At 40.2% G+C, this 21419-nt stretch overlaps 1 protein-coding gene across 1 annotated transcript in view; it reads right to left on the minus strand.

The window, feature by feature from the left end:
* LOC126424649 (trypsin-3-like) overlaps nt 1-21419 on the minus strand; it is a 93579-nt gene that overhangs the window by 13495 nt on the left and 58665 nt on the right. Inside the window, exon 3 of the mRNA XM_050087381.1 lies at nt 10813-10982. Coding sequence (XP_049943338.1) covers nt 10813-10982 — 170 coding nt within the window. The remainder of the gene's footprint in view (nt 1-10812; nt 10983-21419) is intronic.

A 21419-nucleotide genomic window follows, 5' to 3' on the forward strand; every position in this document is an offset into this window, starting at 1 on the left:
AGTGTAGTAGGATACATTTAGGATACAATTATTATAACTTTTGTAAAAGTCAGAGCACGGTTTTAGCTTTTATTACAGGTTTGTAAGAGAACTATGACAGTGTAATATGGGCTTAAGCAAATCCCGCATTTTAGTGGAGAAGGGTAATCAGTGATCATCACGATCCTTCCTGCCAACTCAGTTCTGTAACTCCTGAGAAACCAGAGAACAGTAATACTAAACTTCTCTGCCTTCTCACTGACGAAACCACTAGTCGCACAACTGCCCAAGCAGACAACTGATATCTATTGGTCTTACAAAGACTCACATTCACTCATTCCAGTCACGCGCAGCAGTTTAAATAATAGGAAATGGATACAGGGAAGGCATTGGTGCACTGACATCAATATAAATATTGAGAATGAAGAAGATTCATTTCATCTGAACGAGATGTATCTGATGGATCTGTCTCAATATGGCCTCAGCACATTGCTAAACACGTCAGTAAACATTAGAAACGAGTTGTACTTAGTCACACTTCGTTTTAGTTCAGCCTACTTAAATTGAAGGCAAAGAACAGAGAAAGCACACATTTATAATGTATATGAGAATTGGATATACATCATAAGCTCCTTCTCTCCCCTGCCTCCGTGCATCTCCTCCTCCTCCCGCCTCTCTCTGTGCATCTCCCCCCCCCCCCCCGGCCACTAAGAGCCATAAGCACAACTTCATTTTTGCTGTATATATTTGCATATCTTAAATACATATTTATATGTTACAAAGTATGTAGTCTTCATGTGTCTAAAATTAGAGAACGTAATCTAAATTTTATATATATATATATATATATATATATATATATATATATATATATATATATATATATATATATATATAGAGGGTGGTCCATTGAACGTGACTGGGCCAATTATATCTCACGAAATAAGCGTCAAACAGAAAAACTACAAAGAACGAAACCTGTCTAGCTTGAAGGGGGAAACCAGATTGCGCTGTGGTTGGCCCGCTAGATGGTCAAAGGGATATCAACTTGCGTTTATTTAAATAGGAACCCCCATTTTTATAACATATTCGTGTAGTATATAAAGAAATATGAATTTTTTAGTTGGACCACTTTTTTCGCTTTGTGATAGATGGCGCTGTAATAGTCACAAACATATGGCTCACAATTTTAGACGAACAGTTGGTAACAGGTAGGTTTTTTAAATTAAAACACAGAACGTAGGTACGTTTGAACAGTTTATTTCGGTTGTTTCAATGTGACACACGTACCTTTGTGAAATTATCATTTCTGAGAACGCATGCTGTTACGGTGTGATTACCTGTAAATACTACATTAATGCAATAAATGCGCAAAATGATCTCCGTCAGCCTCAGTGCATTTGGCAATACGTGTAACGACATTCCTCTCAACAGCGAGTAGTTCGCCTTCCGTAATGTTCGCACATGCATTGACAACGCGCTGACGCATGTTGTCAGTCATTGTCGGTGGATGACGACAGCAAATATCCTTCAACTTTCGCCACATAATGAAATCCGGGCACGTCAGTTCCGGTGAAGGTGCTTCGACGACCAATCCACCTGTCATGAAATGTGCTATTCAATACTGCTTCAACCGCACGCGAGCTATGTGCCGGATTTCCATCATGTTGGAAGTACATCTCCATTCTGTCATGCAGTGAAACATCTTGTAGTTACATCGGTAGAACATTTACTTAGGTAATCAGCATGCATTGCACCATTTAGATTGCCATCGATAAAATGGGGACCAATTATCCTTCCTCCCATTATGCCGCACCACAAATTAACCCGCCAAGGTCGCTGAAGTTCCACTTGTCGCAGCCATCGTGGATTTTCCGTTGTCTAATAGCTCATATCATGCCGGTTTACGTTACCACTGTTGGTGAAAGACGCTTCGTCGCTAAATAGAACGCGTCCAAAAAATCTGTCATAGTCCCGTAATTTCTCTTGTGCCCAGTGGCAGAACTGTACACGACGTTCAAAGTCGTCGCCATGCAATTCCTGGTGCATAGAAATATGGTACGGTTGCAATCGATGTTGATGCAGTATTCTCAACACCGACATTTTTGAGACTCCCGATTCTCGCGCAATTCGTCTGCTAGTGATGGGCGGACTAGCCGCGACAGCAGCTAAAACACCTACTTGGCCATCATCAGTTGTTGCAGGTCGTGGTTGACGTTTCACATGTGGCTGAACACTTCCTGTTTCCTTAAATAACGTAACTATCCGGCGAACGGTCCGGACACTTGGATGATGTCGTCCAGGATACCGAGCAGCATACATAGCACACGCCCGTTGAGCATTTTGATCACAATAGCCATACATCAACACGATATCGACCTTTTCCGCAATTGGTAAACGGTCCATTTTAACACGGGTAATGTATCACGAAGCAAATACCGTCCACACTGACGGAATGTTACGTGATACCACGTACTTATACTTTTGTGACTATTACAGCGCCATCTATCACAAAGCGAAAAAAGTGGTCCAACTTAAACATTCATATTTCTTTACGTACTACACGAATATGTAATAAAAAATGAGGGTTCCTATTTAAAAAAAAACCAGTTGATATCCGTTTGACCCATGACAGCGCCTCTAGCGGACCAACCATAGCGCCATCTGGTTTCCCCCTTCAAGCCAGAAGAGTTCGTTCTTTGTAATTTTTTTCATTTGATGCTTATTTCGTGAGATATTTGGCTCGGTCACTATCAATGGACCACCCTGTATATATATTTGATGAGTTAAAAATATACATATCTTACAGAATTAGGTACCTTATGTACTTGATGAGTTAGAAATATACATATATTACAGAATTAGGTACCTAAAATAATGTATGTATCATAATTCAATGTTGTATCATAATTTCGAAGCTGTCTGTCAGGGGCGATTCTAGAAGTCGGTCAAAGGGGGGGGGGATAATGGGGGGGAGGGTGGTTGGGAGAGTGGAATATTGCTTAACAAAAGGAGAGTTGGGGTCCTGTACTGACAAATTGGTAAAATTTGGTGTTGTTTGAACTAGTTTTTGTTAACTGTTTTGGAGTTGAGGGCAAAAAATGTGTATTAATAAATAATAAGACGCCTATTTTAAGTTAAATGATATTTATTGGTTTAGGTAGTAAGCTATATGCCGCTCTTATTCTTTTGTTAAAATGTGTTTGAAATACATTGCAATCTATGTTGCTACATAATTATAAAAGAAATGATTGAATCTGTTGGGGTAATGTATTCGCTGATCTCTGAAGTAATTTTATCCAGTGCAATATGATACTCCAGGGGGGGGGGGGGGGAGGGGGGCTATGGCCCTCATAGACGCCCACCCCCCCCGCCCCCCTCTGCCACCGCCACTACCGTCTGTCAAGAACTTTCGTATATTAACGGTTCTAAAGAATCAGCATTCACATTTCGATAGCGTTTCTCATTTTATTACATATGTATTACTTATACACCAGATAGTGCTCAAGTAGATATGTAAAAACATCTGAGTATTCGAATATAATGTTGTGTCAAAATTTCAAAGTAGTCTATGAAGATCTTTTGGAGGTATGATGTTTTGAAGAAATGAACATTTACATTTGTACTTATACAGAAACTGCAACTGTTACTAATCGATAATCTATGCAAGTTTTTCACCGGTTGCTTTGAAGTTTTGACACAACATTCTATTGCTAAATGCACATGTTTTTATTTATCTGTTTTCGATTATTATTTATAAGTAAATTTAATAATAGAGAAACCTTGTTACAAAAAAATCTCCTGAAGTTACACACAGAGACATATAGAAACGTGTACCTTAAAATACGTCTGTATCAGAACGCAACGTTGTGTCAAATTTTCAAATATATGTAACATATCACACATTTTGCAGACATTATTTTTATTCTCCATCGCATTCTGAGTTCTATGATACACAGAATCATCATCATCCTCACACCGTAAAAACGACATATCAGATTCTTCGCCTGACTTTACTTGCTTTTAAATGATTTGCTCTGTTGTGCTGAAGGCAACTTTACCTGGCAGAAGCTCTTGACCCAGTGCAAAAGCTCCTATTAAAAATGTTCGTGTAGGAGTGGGCTGAGTCTGACAAACGGTCCTGAGTTGCGTATCTAAGTTGCGGGGGTCTGATGGACCTAACTTTCCATACGTTTTTCAGTGAGAAAAATATATTGACGAATCTGTAAGAACTGTCTTTTAGGACCACAGTTGTGTTACGATTTCTTCGGCAGCCGTTGTACAAGTAAGCAACATACGACGGACCGTTGTCATGGTATCTGACTGGGCACCAGATCAAACAGGCCAGAGATGGTTATTTTAACAGGAGAAAAATGTATTCGTGTAACACAAATGAATACTGACACAACACCAATTTAGACTACGTTTTCCGTCTTCATATGTAGGCGCTGAAACACGCGCTCTCCTGCCGATACTTAGTGAGAGGCGTCGACGTGTAAAACAGATAATGCTTCATCTCGTTCAGCTTTTCACTAACGCAATGCCTCTGTTAAACTTAGCAAATGCTTACCAAAGATAAGTGAGGAGGAGAGTAAAATGCTCGTACTTTGCAAGCCTTTTAAAATTTACTCTAGAATAACCATAATATAAGTGTATAAAATTGAATTTTGTGATGTGTCATAGATCGGATAACATCCTTGTGTTACCGTGTTTATCCGACTATCCTTTCTCCGTTTCCAGCATGAGAGATAGTTTGCAAAGGTATTAAAATGTGAATGGGATCCACCACGATCTTGTCTTTCGTAATTGTTACAAACTGCGTTTCATGAGTTTCCAGAACAAACCATAGCGTTCTCATGTTGCAGACGTCGAAGTTGTGTAGTCTGCTGTCTGCAATAAAAAAATGGCTCTGAGCACTATGGGACTCAACTGCTGAGGTCATTAGTCCCCTAGAACTTAGAAGTAGTTAAACCTAACTAACCTAAGGACAGCACACACATCCATGCCCGAGGCAGGATTCGAACATGCGACCGTAGCGGTCTTGCGGTTCCAGACGGCAGCGCCTTTAACCGCACGGCCACTTCGGCCGGCTGTCTGCAATACTCTTTCTATTGTGTTACTGTTCAGAGTTAGCTCCCTGAACATTATGGAAATTTTCTGACATTCTACAAGTGCCATACGTTACTTTATGTTACACGCTTCGTTTTGCTAAGAGTTTGCTCTCGGCAAAAACTGCATTTGATGTTCTCGATACAGTAGAAGCCAACTTCTTTCAACTACTTCACTGCCGGCGCTGACGACTGGAGGAATCGTTTAAGCTGCAACCGGTGCGAGGAGGCTCACAGACTTCACACCTTCTCAGGTGTTTTACTCGCTCGGGAAGGATTGCACTGAGTAAAGTCTGATGGACAGCAAGAAGGATGCCAACAAATCACATACGTGTAGACACTGGCCTTTCCTTCAGAAGTCACTGAGCTTTTTGTTGTGTGGCTGCCTCTTTGACAATTCAGGAATTCAGCGAAGCACTTCCACAGTTACCTAGGGATACTGAAGCCAACTCGGAACTGCCGCAAGATGAACAACTGAGAACAAGAAGGGAGTTTCTGAGTGACAGGACGACCACTACAACATCTGAAATTTTCGCCATTTACAAACATTGGGAGGCTGACGTGGGTCAACCGTTGAGCGTAGTTGCAATTTTGATCCAACAATAACAACACTGATACAGTGGAAAAGCAAGGCTGTCTGTGAGCTATGTGAGTAGCCAAGGAAGATCCAGTCTAAATGGTTCAAGTGGTTCTGAGCACTATGGGACTCAACATCTGAAGTCATCAGTCCCCTAGACTTAGAACCACTTAAACCTAAGGACGTCACACACATCCCAGCCCGAGGCAGGATTCGAACCTGCGAACGTAGCAGCAGCGCGGTTCCGGACTGAGCGCCTAGAACCGCTCGGCCACCGCGGCCGGCGAAGATCCAGTCTGTGACACAGCAAGAAGTCAGTCAGACATTCAGGGTGTCAGGGAGACAGTGATGAAATAGGGATCGTGCGGCGAGTTTGTCTTCTGACTGGTGTCAGCTTATGGGAGACTCTGTGTTTGGACGTCGGGTCAGATCCGTACTTCCATTCGAATGCCTGTTGTCACCTTACGCGACATTTATATTCGCGCCAGACTGAACGGGCGAATTCTTATGGTCCAGTTGTTGGGCCTTTAAACTTTCAACTGCACAGTGCACTTTCCTTGTCCGAACATCGCCTCTGAATGTAAGGATAACACTACTTCTGCTAGCACCACAGAACCACAACGGACTCCTCCATCGAACGACTCACCTGGGGAGGATCGAGGTATGCACTCAGTCAGTGCGCTAGATGGAACCATCTCTTAAGCTGCCCTGAGCTGCTGTCTAAAAACCATGGAACCCGAAAGTTGCCGGCTGTCAAATCGCCACCGCAGCGAGATGACGACCTTGCGACTGCCGCCCACGGGTTCACGCAGAAACTGACTCCATCGAGTCGTGGGGAGGGCCATTCACTCCTTCTACTCGCCAAAGATAGATTCGTGTCTATGCCCATTCAAATGGAAAACACACATTCCAATGTAAAAATGTATGATTTCCACTATAATGTAATGAAACGAAACTATGGTGAAAATATTAATTTATGTTGTATGGATACTGATTCTTTCATTTACTATACAGTAACCAAAGATTATATAAAGACATGAAATCAATGGTAAACGAGTTTGACACAAGTCATTATCCAGAAAGTAATATATATGAAATTCCACAATTAATCAAGAAAATTGTAGGAAAAATAAAAGAGGAAAAAATGGAAAAATTATGTTAGACATGTTACTTTACGATCGAAAATGTATGCATATAGTGTAGAAGATTAAGAACATAGAAAATCTAAAGTAGTTAAAAAATCTGTTAAGAAAAAATTACTTTTTACAGTTACAAAATTTTTTAAGTGACAGAATAAAACAATAGAGTAAAATGATTTTGATTAGATGATTTAAACACATTATATATAGCTGAATGTAATAAAATTGTATAAGACTTTGATAATGATAAATGGTTTACAGCAAAACATAAAATACTCTACCACAGGGTAAATATTAAAAGCATTAATGTCTAAATAATTAAAATGAAAAATTTATTTTTAAACATGTTTGTGTTTTCATAAATTTTTAATATTTTTTTAATGATATGATAAATTCTGACACATTTTCAAATAGTCTATATTTTACAACAAATTTTCTGCAAAAACATTCACTCTATTGATAGTACTTATCTTTATGCTTCTGATACTCAAAACATTTTCTCCCTTCTTTTGTTTGTTTATCATAACATCATGAATTTTTACATCTTTTGTAGGAATTTCAGAAGTAAATGTATTTTTATTTCAGTTTTTGATAAGTTCCTTCTTATACACTAATACAATTCATTTTTGAAGGTGTATTTTGTTTTCTTATTTTTATTTCCTTATTAATTTCTTTTTCATGTTTACACATTGGACAAATCACTTTATTTGTCCTATCGATTTATAGTCAAAAATTAAGTGACTTAAAAAAAATTGAAATTTAATGAATTTTGTCTATATATAAATGGATTCATTTTTAGATTTAAAAAAACTAATGTATGCATAACAATAACGAAGCATTAATGATTACCAATGAAAATAATAATCTGTGATTGCAAGGGAAAGTATTGCCAAAATATTAGAATATAAAGATAGTGACAAGCAATTAGAAAAGTGTCCATGAAGATGACTGTAAAATATTTGAAAATTTTAAATGTGTCAGGAGACACTCTTAAAAAGAAATGAAAAATCTTCAATATTTATGAGTGAACCTGGAATATTTTCATTAATATTAAAGTAAAAAAATAAGAAATAAAAAAATTAAAAAATAGGTTAGTTATTACTTTTTACACTCAATTGAAAAATGTGGTGAATATAAATTAAAGGATAAATGAATAGGATAAACAAAAGGGCAAAAAATCACTCTATGAAGGTCTAACAAATCATTTAAAAGATCTAAATAAAATTAAGGATACGATGAAAAATAAGATACAGGTATGGAAAATTGGAAAGAAACATGTGATTTTGCTTTAGATGTACTAAACCAAGGAAACAGAGAAACAGGTACATCGTGTGGTCCATAAGCAAATGATCTGAATTTAAAATCAACTTTTGCTATTTTAAGAATATATGATTATAGTTTTAAATACAATCATTATGTTATTTGAAAACATTTTAAAAATATTCACAAGCAAATAAATATTATAAGAAAGGAACATCCACCTATGAAGAATTAATCATGTACATAATTCAGTAAACACATTTTAAGAATGAAAGAAAGATTTGATATTCCTTGTTACTGAAATTATTTAAATACCTGGAAAATTTATTTACAACAAAAATTCTATGATGATATATTTAATCTTGCAACTGTTTTTAGACAGATGACTGGAAAACCCCTCACAGACCATTCTTAAAAAATAAAGCCAAATTTAGAACTTATTTTTTCATATTCAAACTAAAACTCACATTCATAAATATTGTTATAACGATCTAGTGAACAAAACTGATTAGTGCCATTGGTTTCAATGACTTCAAATTTAAAATTCTCAAATAATGATGACATAATGTCATTCTTATTAACCTTTACTTTGATATCAAAGTATACTGTATCTTCTTTAATAAAGCAATAAGTGCAATGAATATTATATTCAATACAAAACTTGTTAAGCTGTCAGTAGTGAACTCTATTTATATAAAAAAATTTACTGACTGCATTGAATTAATAATCCTACTTAAATTCTTATGAAAATTATTAATCTCATTTTCTATTTTTGGGTCTAAAGATGACTGAAGTGTTTGGATGTCTTTAAATTTTGTTTATAATGACTGTAATGTTATTTTTTTTCAATTCTGAATCTGGTATCAGATTTGTCTGCTTCAGCTGATACTAATTCGTCCTTAATTTTTAGTTCTACTGATTGAATATCTTTGAGTCTTGTTTCTAATGACTCTAATTGCTTTTAATTTTTCTTTAATTTTTAGATCTGTTGATGACTGAATGTTATATTTTTAATTTCTGATTGAATATCTTTAGATTTTGAAGTTAACCCTTTTCTTATTTTTGGTTCTAATGACTAAATATTTTTCATTTTTGATACTAATATGATTATCACTTACTTAAGATTATAGAATTCTTACTCAATTTTTGGTTGTAGTGACTGGATATCTTTGATTTTTTAAATTCTCCATTGTCTTTGAGATTTAACTAATTTCCAAGAATGTCCATTTATTATATCTAAAGTTTCATTAATTTCATAACCATTTAGACACAGTCCTAAGTCTGCTTCATCTGGTGATGATAACATTTGAAAGACAAAATTATAACAAATGACTGCAAACAAATTTGTTACGCCTTGGTATTCTTTTTGCATTAAAAGTCATATTTCCCAAAAATTTACTAATTCTTTCAGCATATAACAAGAAGTGAATAAAAAACGTGTTTAGTATTTTTTGAATTATAATAACAAATCCAATGTGTAACAACATGATCAGATGTATCTAGATTAAGTATTCCATTAGCTGATCTTCTTTTTTGAATATTTCCTGTTGCATTTTCATTGCCTCTTCAATTTTTAAGTTCTTCTTTTAAATAATTCTTTACCTTTAAATTACATCTAGCTTTTTTAACAATTTCAGCATCATATTTTATAAACATTTATTATGGATGAAAAACAATAATTAATCGCGTTTTTACATTTAAAGTTTAAATTCATCATTTATGTTCAACAGTTATATTTATTATTTATATTAAACATTTATGTCCAATGTTTACATTCATCATTCTTGATCAATGTTTAAAAAAATTCTAAATCTCTTCTCTGTATTTACTGTTATTAATTTTTCTTTTCATATCTACTGTAATAAAACAATTCGTTGTTATTCCAATACAAGCTACACATTGTTTAAATCGTCAAATTCAAAATCACCTAGAATGGGCTCATGACAAAATGTGAGCAAAATTTGTGTCACTGTCTCTGAATATATTTAAAAAAATTAAGATATATTAACAAAGTATTTTGGTATTAACGAATATGTTTGAGTTAAATAAAAACAATCTATTCCTACATGTTTACCTCTAGTAAAATATTCTCTAAATATATCCTGATTTTTATGAATGAAATCTTAAAATATAACAACTGTATTATCATCACATTCATCTAACAGAAAAATTTCTTTAATATTTTCAACAAGAGTAATAATGCTTTTTTACTAATTTTACCTTCAAGTTTTTCACAACTTTCCATAAATTGTTGATATTTTGTATGTAATTGATGTATTGCGATGCAAAAACCGCCATTCTTTTTGGGATTTTTCATGTTATTGATTGCATATGAAGTAATATGGGAATGTCCATTTCAAAGAAAAACATAAATTTGTGTTGAAATTAATATTTACTTACGTCTTAAAAAGTCTCAAAGTTTTTACTTTTCTGAGCCTCTGCCTACCATCCATACTCATGAAAGTCGTTTTTGATTTTCTATTATTACTCCAGAGATACTTGTGCTGAAACACCTAAGTGAGCCAACCTGTGTGTATAAATATAGAAACAGCATAAAAAAGTACTGAATAAACCAATAACTGAAAGGAAAGCAGCTATATAGTGTATTACGAAAAACTATCAGGCTGGAAACGCCGCTTTTCAAGACTTTCGTCACATGACATTTGTCATTCCATCACTATGTTCTCTTTCTCTCTCTCTCTCTCTCTCTCTACGAACAAGAACGCTACGTTATTTTTGCGCCACTCACTGTTCAGAGGAGCTTCCTCGGGCAGGAATATGACAGCAACGTCGTAACCGTAATAGGATGACGTGTTGAATTCTGGGTGCACCTGGGCCCAGCTTGAGACCACGGTCCAGGCAGTGGACTCGTCCTGACTCCGGTAGATGCCTCCCAGGCGGACGGTCCACTTGCTATACCTGCAACAGTAAATTTCTTGTTTCAAGTTATGAAGCAAACTATCGTTGCTACTAATTTTTATGTATGACTGTTGGTAGTCAGTATTAGCGACATACAAAAACAGATGAAAAATTAACTATGCCCTGTCAATCTGCATTCGAAATTTTTGTGTACCTACATACACACTCAAACACAATAAAACCTCAATAAATTTGATTACACTTTATTCGACTGATTTTAGTAATATGTCCTGACATTTTTGTAATCAGTATTTTGGAATATTTCCCAAATGACTTAAGAATGCTGACCGCAAGCACTTGCATAAGCAAAGAAATAAAATCGATTTCTTAAGGGCTACGCAACTGAGAAGGCTTTTTACACGATCTCTCAAAGACATCTGATGAAGCAAATCACAACATAATTTTAATTAATTTAGAATATTAATTTCTGATTGAAGCGTGGTTCAAATCTTATGTCTATATAAGAAGCAAATGATGAGAAAAAAAAAGAGTATTGTGTTAAGTGACCAGGCATCATACAACTGGGAACTAATTACATATGGCGTCCCACAAGGCCCTTACGTTTATTGGATATATCAGCGACCTCTCGTCAGTAACATTACGACTTGTCAAGGTTGTTTCGTTTCCAACAAACAGTTTTGAAAAAATGGCTTTTGTAATTTTCATTGTCATTAATAAATGATTCATAGACAATTCTTTCTAATTAAACTTTGATGAAACACATTATATGCAGCTCATAGCTTGTTAGAGGTTTCTGCCCTGTGAACTTCTAAACTTCTTGGTATTAATACTTGGTAATAAATTTAGAAGTTTCCTCCACTGAGTATTCCTAACATTCTTGGTGTTAATTATAATAAATTCATCAGACGTACATGATATAAAAATAGAGAAACTATCATACTTTGCTTACTTTCATTCAGTATTGTCACAGCGGACCTTTCTTTCCTTTGGTTAATTCAAAGTGCCAAGCTAAAGATTTTCTACTCCAAAAATGTGTAATATGAATCGTTTCTCGTGTGAACTGAAGAATTTTCTGCTGAGTCTATTCAAACAAGTAAGGATATTAACTACTGCCTCCCAATACATTTATTCGTTACTGAAATTTGTCATAAATAACACAATGTTTATCAGACCAAGCGATTAGATCATGGAACTAATAATGATACAAATAATAATAATATTCACAAAGATTTAAAGTCATTATTTTGCTACAGAAAGGTGTCCATTATTCAGGAACACACGTTTTCAGTAACTTGTTATCTGCCATAAAAAGATTAACTGCTGATGAACTTCTGTTTAAGAGGGACCTAATGTTTTTTTTTCGTGACCAATTCCTTTTACTTTGTTGACGAATTTCTATGTAGAAGTGACTGATGTGTTTATTCTCTGATCAACCACATCGGACATTCTGTCGATATAAGCCCATGGAGACGATAAAAATCTAGTCAGATACACGCACAGGGCATGTAATATCAGTGAGCGTGCTGTCCGTGTCTAGAATGGGAAAGGCGCGCTATCTATCTGAGTTTGGCTGAGGGCAGATTGTGATAGCCCGGAGGCTCGGCACGAGCATTTCAGAAACAGCACGACTTTTCAGGTGTTCGAGGAGCACTGTGGTGAGTCCTCGACACATGGTGAAACCAAGGTGAAACCACGTCCAATCGTCATGTGATTGGACAGCCATCCCTCATTACAGATGTCGCACATCATAGGCTGGGCAGACTGGTAAAACAGGACAGGCGGCAAACTGTGACTGAACTAACATCAGATTTAAGTGTTGGGCCTAAGCCCATGAAGTTAGTGTCAGTATCTTTCAGACCCTTTTTGTTTTAACTTCTATATGTTTTGTACCGATAAAAATTACTTAGAATCCCTTAAAAGCAATGAAAAGTTAAAACAGTGTGTTGTTGAGTCACTATAGTGTCGTATAAACGTTTCATACAACAAAAATCTGAAAAACGTTATTAGACTCCAGTGAAGAGTTACTCAATCACATTACTGATGGCTGAACAAGAGCGAAAAATGATTATTATCTCTTACTATTGTACATTATTGCTACTGAACCTAGTTTATGTCTTACAAGATAACACTCTGTTGTTCAAATAAGCACAATACAGAGCTATGATTTTGGATTGTGTTAATGAATTGGTAACAAGTACAATGCTACATATGATGCTCAGAACTGCAATAATTGTAGGTTGAGACTAATATTCTACGAGAGGTGTTCCACTTTTAGCCAATTGGTATACCAGCTATACTGATGAGCCAAAACATTATCACCATCTGCTTAATAGCTTGTTCGTCTTTAGAGAGAGATACATCACTGATTCTGCCTGTCAGCGATCCGATTGTTTCCTTGTATGTTTGTGGAGGTATGTGGCATTAGATGTCTACGCATCAGGTCATGTAATTCGTGTAAATAACGAGTCGCCGATTTGCGTACGCGGTGATGACACCCGATAGCGACCAAGATGGGTTCCATATGATTTACATCAGGCAAATTTGGTCGCCGAGACGTGACCTGGGTTCACTATAATGCTCCTCAAACCACTGCAGCACAGTTCTGTCTCAGAGATGTGGGCAATTATACAGCTGAAAGATGAAGAAAGTTCAAATATGTGTGAAATCTTATGGGACTTAACTGCTGAGGTCATCAGTCCCTAAGCTTACACACTACTTAACCTAAATTATCCTAAGGACAAACACACACAGCCATGCCTGAGGGAGGCCTCGAACCTCTGCCGGAACCAGCCGCACAGTCCATGACTCCAGCACTTTAGACCGTTAGGCTAATCCCATGCGGCAAGTTATTATTCCAAGTAGTACGGTAATATATAAAAATCCAAGAAGCCCACCTGTTGTATTTCGGAGGTACTACGAAAATCCGATTACAAAAGATATGATGAACACGGTCAAGAGTTTGTAGGCGGATACGGCGATTAGACGTAGTATTATTGATCGGTAAGTAAAAACCTACATGAGGAAGACTATTTCACTAATCTGGAATTGGCATAAAAAGGTTCTTTACCCATTTACAGGCCTAGCTCAGCTTACTGTGCTTATCCGGCTCACCTAAAGATTAATGTCATTATTTCTGTGGTGTCACCGCCAGACACCACACTTGCTAGATGGTAGCCTTTAAATCGGCCGCGGTCCGTTAGTATATGTCGGACCCGCGTGTCGCCACTATCAGTGATTGCAGACCGAGCGCCGCCACACGGCAGGTCTAGAGAGACTTCCTAGCACTCGCCCAGTTGTACAACCAACTTTGCTAGCGATGGTTCACTGACAAAATACTCTCTCATTTGCCGAGACGATAGTTTAACATAGCCTTCAGCTACGTCATTTGCTATGACCTAGCAAGGCGCCATTACCAGTTGCTATGGATCTTGTGATTCATGTACCGTCAGATCGACGTTCACCATTAATGGATTAAAGTTAAGTATTCCACCAGCTACATCCGTTTTTCTAAATTCTAATTTCCTTGTCCTATTCCAGACCTCACGCCAGCCTGTGTGAGCTAAAACGGGTGCCTTTCGACTTTTTCTATTAATAGGATGTTGGCTCTCCTGCCAACCCACAACATTGGCGACGAGGCCAATCCGCATTCTTATCGATTTTGCCCTGATTTACTTGTGTAATGGCTTCGCCACAATCTCCAGATGTACTGTCCGAATTTTATCGCTTACAGAATCAGCAGACGCAGGCCTTACTGGATGTCCTTGGACAGCTCGTCCAGGGTCAACGTGCAATGCAAAACGATGCGTCAGCCGCCGCTCCACCGCTAACGCAGCCACAACACGCTGTTGCACCAACTTTTCGACCTTCTGATGCTGCACTGGAAAGCTGGACGGAGTGGTCACACCAATTTGGATTCCATCTCGCCGCCTACAGAATTCAAGGTAACGAGCGGCAGCCTTTTTTGTTGTCCTCCGTAGGGGTGACCACGTACCGTGTGACAGTCAAATTATTTCCCCAACGCAACGTAGCAACTCTGTCCTACGACGAAATTTTGTCTGCATTAGATGCATATTTCAGAGAATCAGTCAATGTAGTTGCGAAAAGGTATACCTTCTTTCGTACAAAACATACGGCAGGTCAGACTAATCAGGAGTGGGTTGCAACCTTGCAAGGCCTTACTAGGGATTGTGCTTTTGAGTGTCAATGTGGACTCCCTTATTCAGATACTATGGTACGTGATGCAATTGCAAAGAACGTTTCTGATGTTCGTATAAGGGAACAGATTTTGAAACTAGTCAGTCCCTCCCTTCAACAAGTGATGTACATATTGGATCGGCAGGACACACTCGACTTTGATCAGGAATCATTTGAAACTTCGCCACCCATGTGTCAGGTTAACCGGCCCGCCGGGGGCGCTGCACGGAACAGTAAGCAGCCCTCACGCCCGTCCACGCAGCTGCCACCAGGCCCTCAGCCACGTGCAGTGCTAAAATCATGCCCGCGGTGTGCTACTAGACATTCGCGTGAGAATTACCCATCACGCCAAGCTATTTGCTTTTTCTATAATAATAAAGGCCATGTTCAGAGTGTTTGCCAGAAAAAGCTCAGATCGGACACTCACAACCATTCCAGGCCCTTTGCTTCGCGCCGAATTCGAACCAAGGATACTTAGGCTCGCGAAACTTCGCCCATGGAAATTCATGTAGTTCATTCCACTCCACCCAGTGCTACTCTCTCTAACAGTGACTGTGTTCGTCCCATAAATAGTGTGCGTCGACATCGCCGGAAATCCCGTCAAGTTGCAAGTGATTATGTGCCAGTGTCAGTTCACGTTGCACGAGACAGTCGCTCTTGTCGTCAGCAGGACAATAAACTTTTTATAGATTTGGACATTAACGGCAAAGTGATACCATTCCAGTTCGATACCGGAGCTGCAGTTTCACCAATCAAGGCACGTACAAACAACTGGGCACACCTCCGTTGCGTGCCGCAAATGTTAACTAGCTATTCCGGTCAAGATATCCCTGTGCTAGGACAATGCAGCCTTCTTGCAACATACAAAGGACAAACAAAACTTGTGTCATTTTACGTCCTTCGTTCTTCTTCTGCAGTGAACTTGTTTGGTTTCGATTTATTTCAGTTGTTTAACTTGTCTATAGTAAATCAAGTCCTATCAGTGAACCAGACTGTGCCTTCAGACAGTGTTTCTCGTCTATGTGAAGAATTTGCAGACATTTTTGCACCGGGCCTTGGTTGCGCTACGAACTATAAAGCACGTTTGGAACTGAAAGTAAACGCGCAACCGAAATTTTTCAGAGCGCGCAAAGTTCCCCACGCATTGCGTGATGAGGTCGCAAAACATTACATGATGTGGAATCACAAGGTGTAATTGAACATGTGCAGGCTTCTCTCTGGGCATCACCCTTAGTAATTTTGCCAAAACCTTCGGGAAAATTGAGACTTTGTGTGGACTTCCAGGCAACAGTGAATCCACAACTAGTGATTGCAACTTTTCCTTTACCCTGCCCGGGAGATCTTTTTGACAAACTGTGCCCGGGTAAATATTTTTCGAAGTTGGACCTAGCAGATGCGTACTGGCAAATACTGGTGGACGAAGAATCCCAGCGCGTCTTGGTGGTTAACACGCATCTTGGTTTGTATCGATTCAAACGACTGCCATTTGGGTGTGCATCCGCCCCTGCATTGTTTCAGCACTATCAACAAACTGTTTGTGTGTCGGTCCCTACTGCAGCAAACTATCTGGACGATATTGTGATCCCCGGAAAGATGGAAGAAGAACATTTAGCCAATCTCGGAACATTATTTCAGGTCTTGCGACAAAATGGTCTTCGCTTGTGGAAGGACAAATGTGTGTTTTTTGCTCGTGACTTACCCTACCTGGGACATGTACTCAATACCCAAGGCATACATCCCAGTCCCGAGCATCTCCGTGCCATACAAGACTTGCCTTCGCCGCAGAATTTGAAGCAGCTACAGAGTGTGCTGGGAAAAATCAACTATTATCATAAATATATCCCACACGCCTCTTCCATTTCAGCTCCGCTTCATCGCTTATTCCGTAAAGGTGTTCCGTTCGTCTGGACGACGGAATGCGAACGCGCCTTTCGCCAGTTGAAATCGGCGTTGCTTTCCAATACTTGCCTTACGCCATTCGATCCCCAGAAACCCCTTTTTTTGATGGTAGATGCATCGGATTTCGGGATCGGTGCTGTGCTTGCGCACAAAGATGGATCGCACGATCGCCCTATTGCCTTTGCGTCCAAATTGCTCTCGTCTGCGCAAAGAAATTATTCACAGATGGAGAGAGAAGCATTGGCTCTCGTATTTGGTGTTATGAAGTTTCATGATTTCTTGTATGGTCGTCACTTTACCATCATCACAGACCACAAACCTTTCACATCGCTTTTTCATGCGAACACGCCTTTACCTCCACGTACAGCGCAAAAATTCATTCGCTGGTCTATTTTCCTCTTGCAGTACCGCTACGATATCTTGTATCGGTCCACTGCTAAGCACGGAAACGCCGATGCGTTGTCCCGTTTGCCTGTTGCTGAGGATAGGGTATTCGATTCCTCCGAACCTGCTTGCATGTTCATTGATGCGGAAACCGATGACGTGGTCGAATCGTTTCCGATTGATTTTCGTCGTGTAGCTACTGCCACAGCTGCCGACCCTGTCCTTGCTACCGTTCTGTGTTTTGTTGCTACGCAATGGCCCTTGTCAAAGTCACAGATCAGGGATCCGTTGGTTCGCCGATTTTTTGCTCAACAGGAGAGACATTTTGTTCGACGTGGTGTTTTGCCGTTGCGCTCTGGTAACGATCAGTCCAGGGTCGTGATCCCATGTTCGTTACAGTCCTCTGTCTTACAGCTTCTCCACCAAGGACATTGGGGTGTAGTGAGAACGACACAACTTGCTCGTCAGCACTGTACTTGGTTCGGAATCGATGCCGCGATTACGAATATGTGCTCTTCTTGCATGGTGTGTGCCGAACAACAATTCGCCCCACCGCAGAAATTCTTTGCATGGCCAAAAGCCACTTCTCCTTGGCAACGCTTACACATCGATTTTGCTGGTCCATTCTGGAATGCTCGATGGTTGGTTGTGGTAGATTCCTTCAGTAACTTTCCTTTTGTTGTCCGGATCTCTTCCACGACGTCATCTGTCACCATCCAAGCGTTATCTGCTGTCTTTTGCATTGAAGGTCTTCCACAGATTATTGTTTCCGACAATTGCCCACAATTCATGCCCGCAGAATTTCAGTCATTCTGCAAGGCCAATGTTATTCAACATCTTACGTCCGCGCCGTTTTCGCCACAGTCAAACAGTGCCGCTGAACGATTGGTCGGGACTTTCAAGTCACAGATGTTGAAGTTAAAAGAGTCGCATTCTCGGGAGGACGCGTTATTGCTCTTTTTGTTCTCGTATCGCTCTCAGCCCCGAGATGGTCGCTCGCCGGCTGGTTGCTCCACGGTCGTCATCATCGAACCTTGATGTCTTTGCTACATCCGCCGCATCAGGTTCCTGTGCAGCGGCAGACACCTGCTTTTGCTCCAGGCGACGTTGTCTACTATCGCCACTAACGAGGTTCACGGCGTTGGCTCGAAGGGCACATTGTTCGCTGCCACGGACGCGCTATGTATCTGGTTTTGGGAGCCTCTGGTGAGGTGCGCCGGCATCTCAGCCAGCTGCGCCTCTGTCGTCGCATGGGATCTGCCGCTCGCCGTGTGCTTTCAGCGACGGTGCCGTCCGGTCAGCGCCCTGGGAACCCATCTATTGGCTCGCCTCAGCCCCAGGTGTTACCGACGCTGCCTTCCATTTTGCCCCACGGCGACGCGCCGCCGCCACCGCCGCCGCCGCCTGTTCTCCCGCCGGCGACGCCCGCAGTGAACGCGTCGCTGCAACCGCTGGGCGCCTCCCTGGGTCACGCGCAGCCGATCGCTTCCCGTGACCAGTTGTCCTCCGACATGGAACTCTTGCCCGCTCCGGACCGTATGTCGTCTTCGCCTGTCGGGTGCCCCGGCTTGATGGAGGTCGACCCTTCGGTCCCACCTGTCTCTCTACAGGCGCATACACCGCATGTTGGTGTGCACCCTGGAGCAGGTTTTCAGACGTTTCCTAGCTCCCCGCGGTCCGAATGGCAGGGTGCGAGTGGCAACACCTCGCCTGTTGTTGGGCTCCCCACCTCGTCGCATACGTCAACATGGGGTCCTCCTTACGGCAGGCGGAAGCCTTATAACACAACCGTACGGCGATTTGCGGGGGAGGAATGTGGTGTCACCGCCAGACACCACACTTGCTAGGTGGTAGCCTTTAAATCGGCCGCGGTCCGTTAGTATACGTCGGACCCACGTGTCGCGACTATCAGTGATTGCAGACCGAGCGCCGCCACACGGCAGGTCTAGAGAGACTTCCTAGCACTCGCCCAGTTGTACAACCGACTTTGCCAGTGATGGTTCACTGAGAATTACGCTCTCATTTGCCGAGACGATAGTTTAACATAGCCTTCAGCTACGTCATTTGCTACGACCTAGCAAGGCGCCATTACCAGTTGCTATTGATCTTGTCATTCATGTACCGTCAAACCGACGTTCACCATTAATGGATTAAAGTTAAGTATTCCACCAGCTACGTCCGTTTTTCTAAATTCTAATTTCCTTGTCCTATTCCAGACCTCAAGCCAGCCTGCGTGAGCTAAAACGCGTGCCTTTCGGCTTTCTCTATTAATAGGGTGTTGGCTCTCCTGCCAACCCACAACAATTTCCATACATCTTAACATTTGTTATATATTTTTTATTATATTATTAAGTGCCGACAAGTGACAGGCATCATACATAGTGGGCAGAACTGTGAGTACTAGTACTGTTACAGACAATGAATATACATGTATGTTAATAATTTCTTTATGTTCCATGTACTCTGATGACATCATGGATCCGCTGACGTAACACTGAAAAAATACTAATTGAAAGAAAAAGAAAATATAAATAAATTAGAAGGAAGAAGACAACAACACCAAAAGTGGACAACTACATCTACATATACATCCGTACTCCGCAAGCCACCTGACGGTGTGTGGCACAGGGTACCTTGAGTACCTCTATCGGTTCTCCCTTCTATTCCAGTCTCGTATTGTTCGTGGAAAGGAGGATTGTCGGTATGCCTCTGTGTGGGCTCTAATCTCTCTGATTTTATCCTTATGGTCTCTTCGCGAGATATACGTAGGAGGGAGCAATATACTGTTTGACTCTTCGGTGAAGGAATGTTCTCGATACTTCAACAGAAGCCCGTACCGAGCTACTGAGCGTCTCACTTGCAGAGTTTTCCATTGGAGTTTATCTACCATCTCCGTAACGCTTTCACGATTACAAAATGATCCTGTAACGAAGTGCGCTGCTCCCCGTTGGATCTTCTCTATCTCTTCTATCAACCATCTGTTACGGATCCCACACCGGTGAGCAGTATCCAAGCAGTGGGTGAACAAGTGTAGTGTAACTTACTTCCTTTGTTTTCGGATTGCCTTTTCTTAGGATTCTTCCAATGAATCTCAGTCTGGCATCTGTTTTACCGACGATTAATTTTATATGCTCATTCCATTTTAAATCACTCCTAATGCCTACTCCTAGATAATTTATGGAATTAACTACTTTCAGTTGCTGACCTGCTATGTTGTAGCTAAATGATAAAGGATCTTTCTTTCTATGTATTCGCAGCACATTACACTTGTCTACATTGAGATTCAATTGCCATTTCCTGCGCCATGCGTTAATACGATTCAGATCCTCTTGCAGTTCAGTACATTTTTCCATTGTTACAACTTCTCGATATACTACAGCATCATCCGCAAAAAGCCTCATTGAACTTCTGATGTTATCCACAAGGTTCTTTATATACATTGTGAATAGCAACGGTCCTACGACACTCCCCTGCGGCACACCTGAAATCACTCTTACTTCGGAAGACTTCTCTCCATTGAGAATGACATGCTGCGTCCTGTTATCTAGGAACTCTTCAATCCAATCACACAATTGGTGTGATAGTCCATATGCTCTTACTTTGTTCATTAAACGACTGTGGGGAACTGTATCAAACGCCTTGCGGAAGTCAAGAAACACGGCATCTACCTGTGAACCCATGTCTATGGCCTTCTGAGTCTCGTACACGAATAGCGCGAGCTGGGTTTCACACGATCGACTTTTTCTAAACCCATGCTGATTCCTACAGAGTAGATTTCTAGTCTCCAGAAAATTCATTATACTCGAACATAATACGTATTCCAAAATTCTACAACAGATCGACGTTAGTGATATAGGTCTATAGTTCTGCACATCTGTTCGACGTCCCTTATTGAAAACGGGGATGACCTGAGCCCTTTTCCAATCTTTTGGAACGTTAACTCTTCTAGAGACCTACTGTAGCAACCTTTTTTTTCTATCCCGACTTCCGTATCTTGCA

The sequence above is a fragment of the Schistocerca serialis genome, chromosome 10 (assembly GCF_023864345.2).
Source record: "Schistocerca serialis cubense isolate TAMUIC-IGC-003099 chromosome 10, iqSchSeri2.2, whole genome shotgun sequence".
Lineage (NCBI taxonomy): Eukaryota > Metazoa > Arthropoda > Insecta > Orthoptera > Acrididae > Schistocerca > Schistocerca serialis.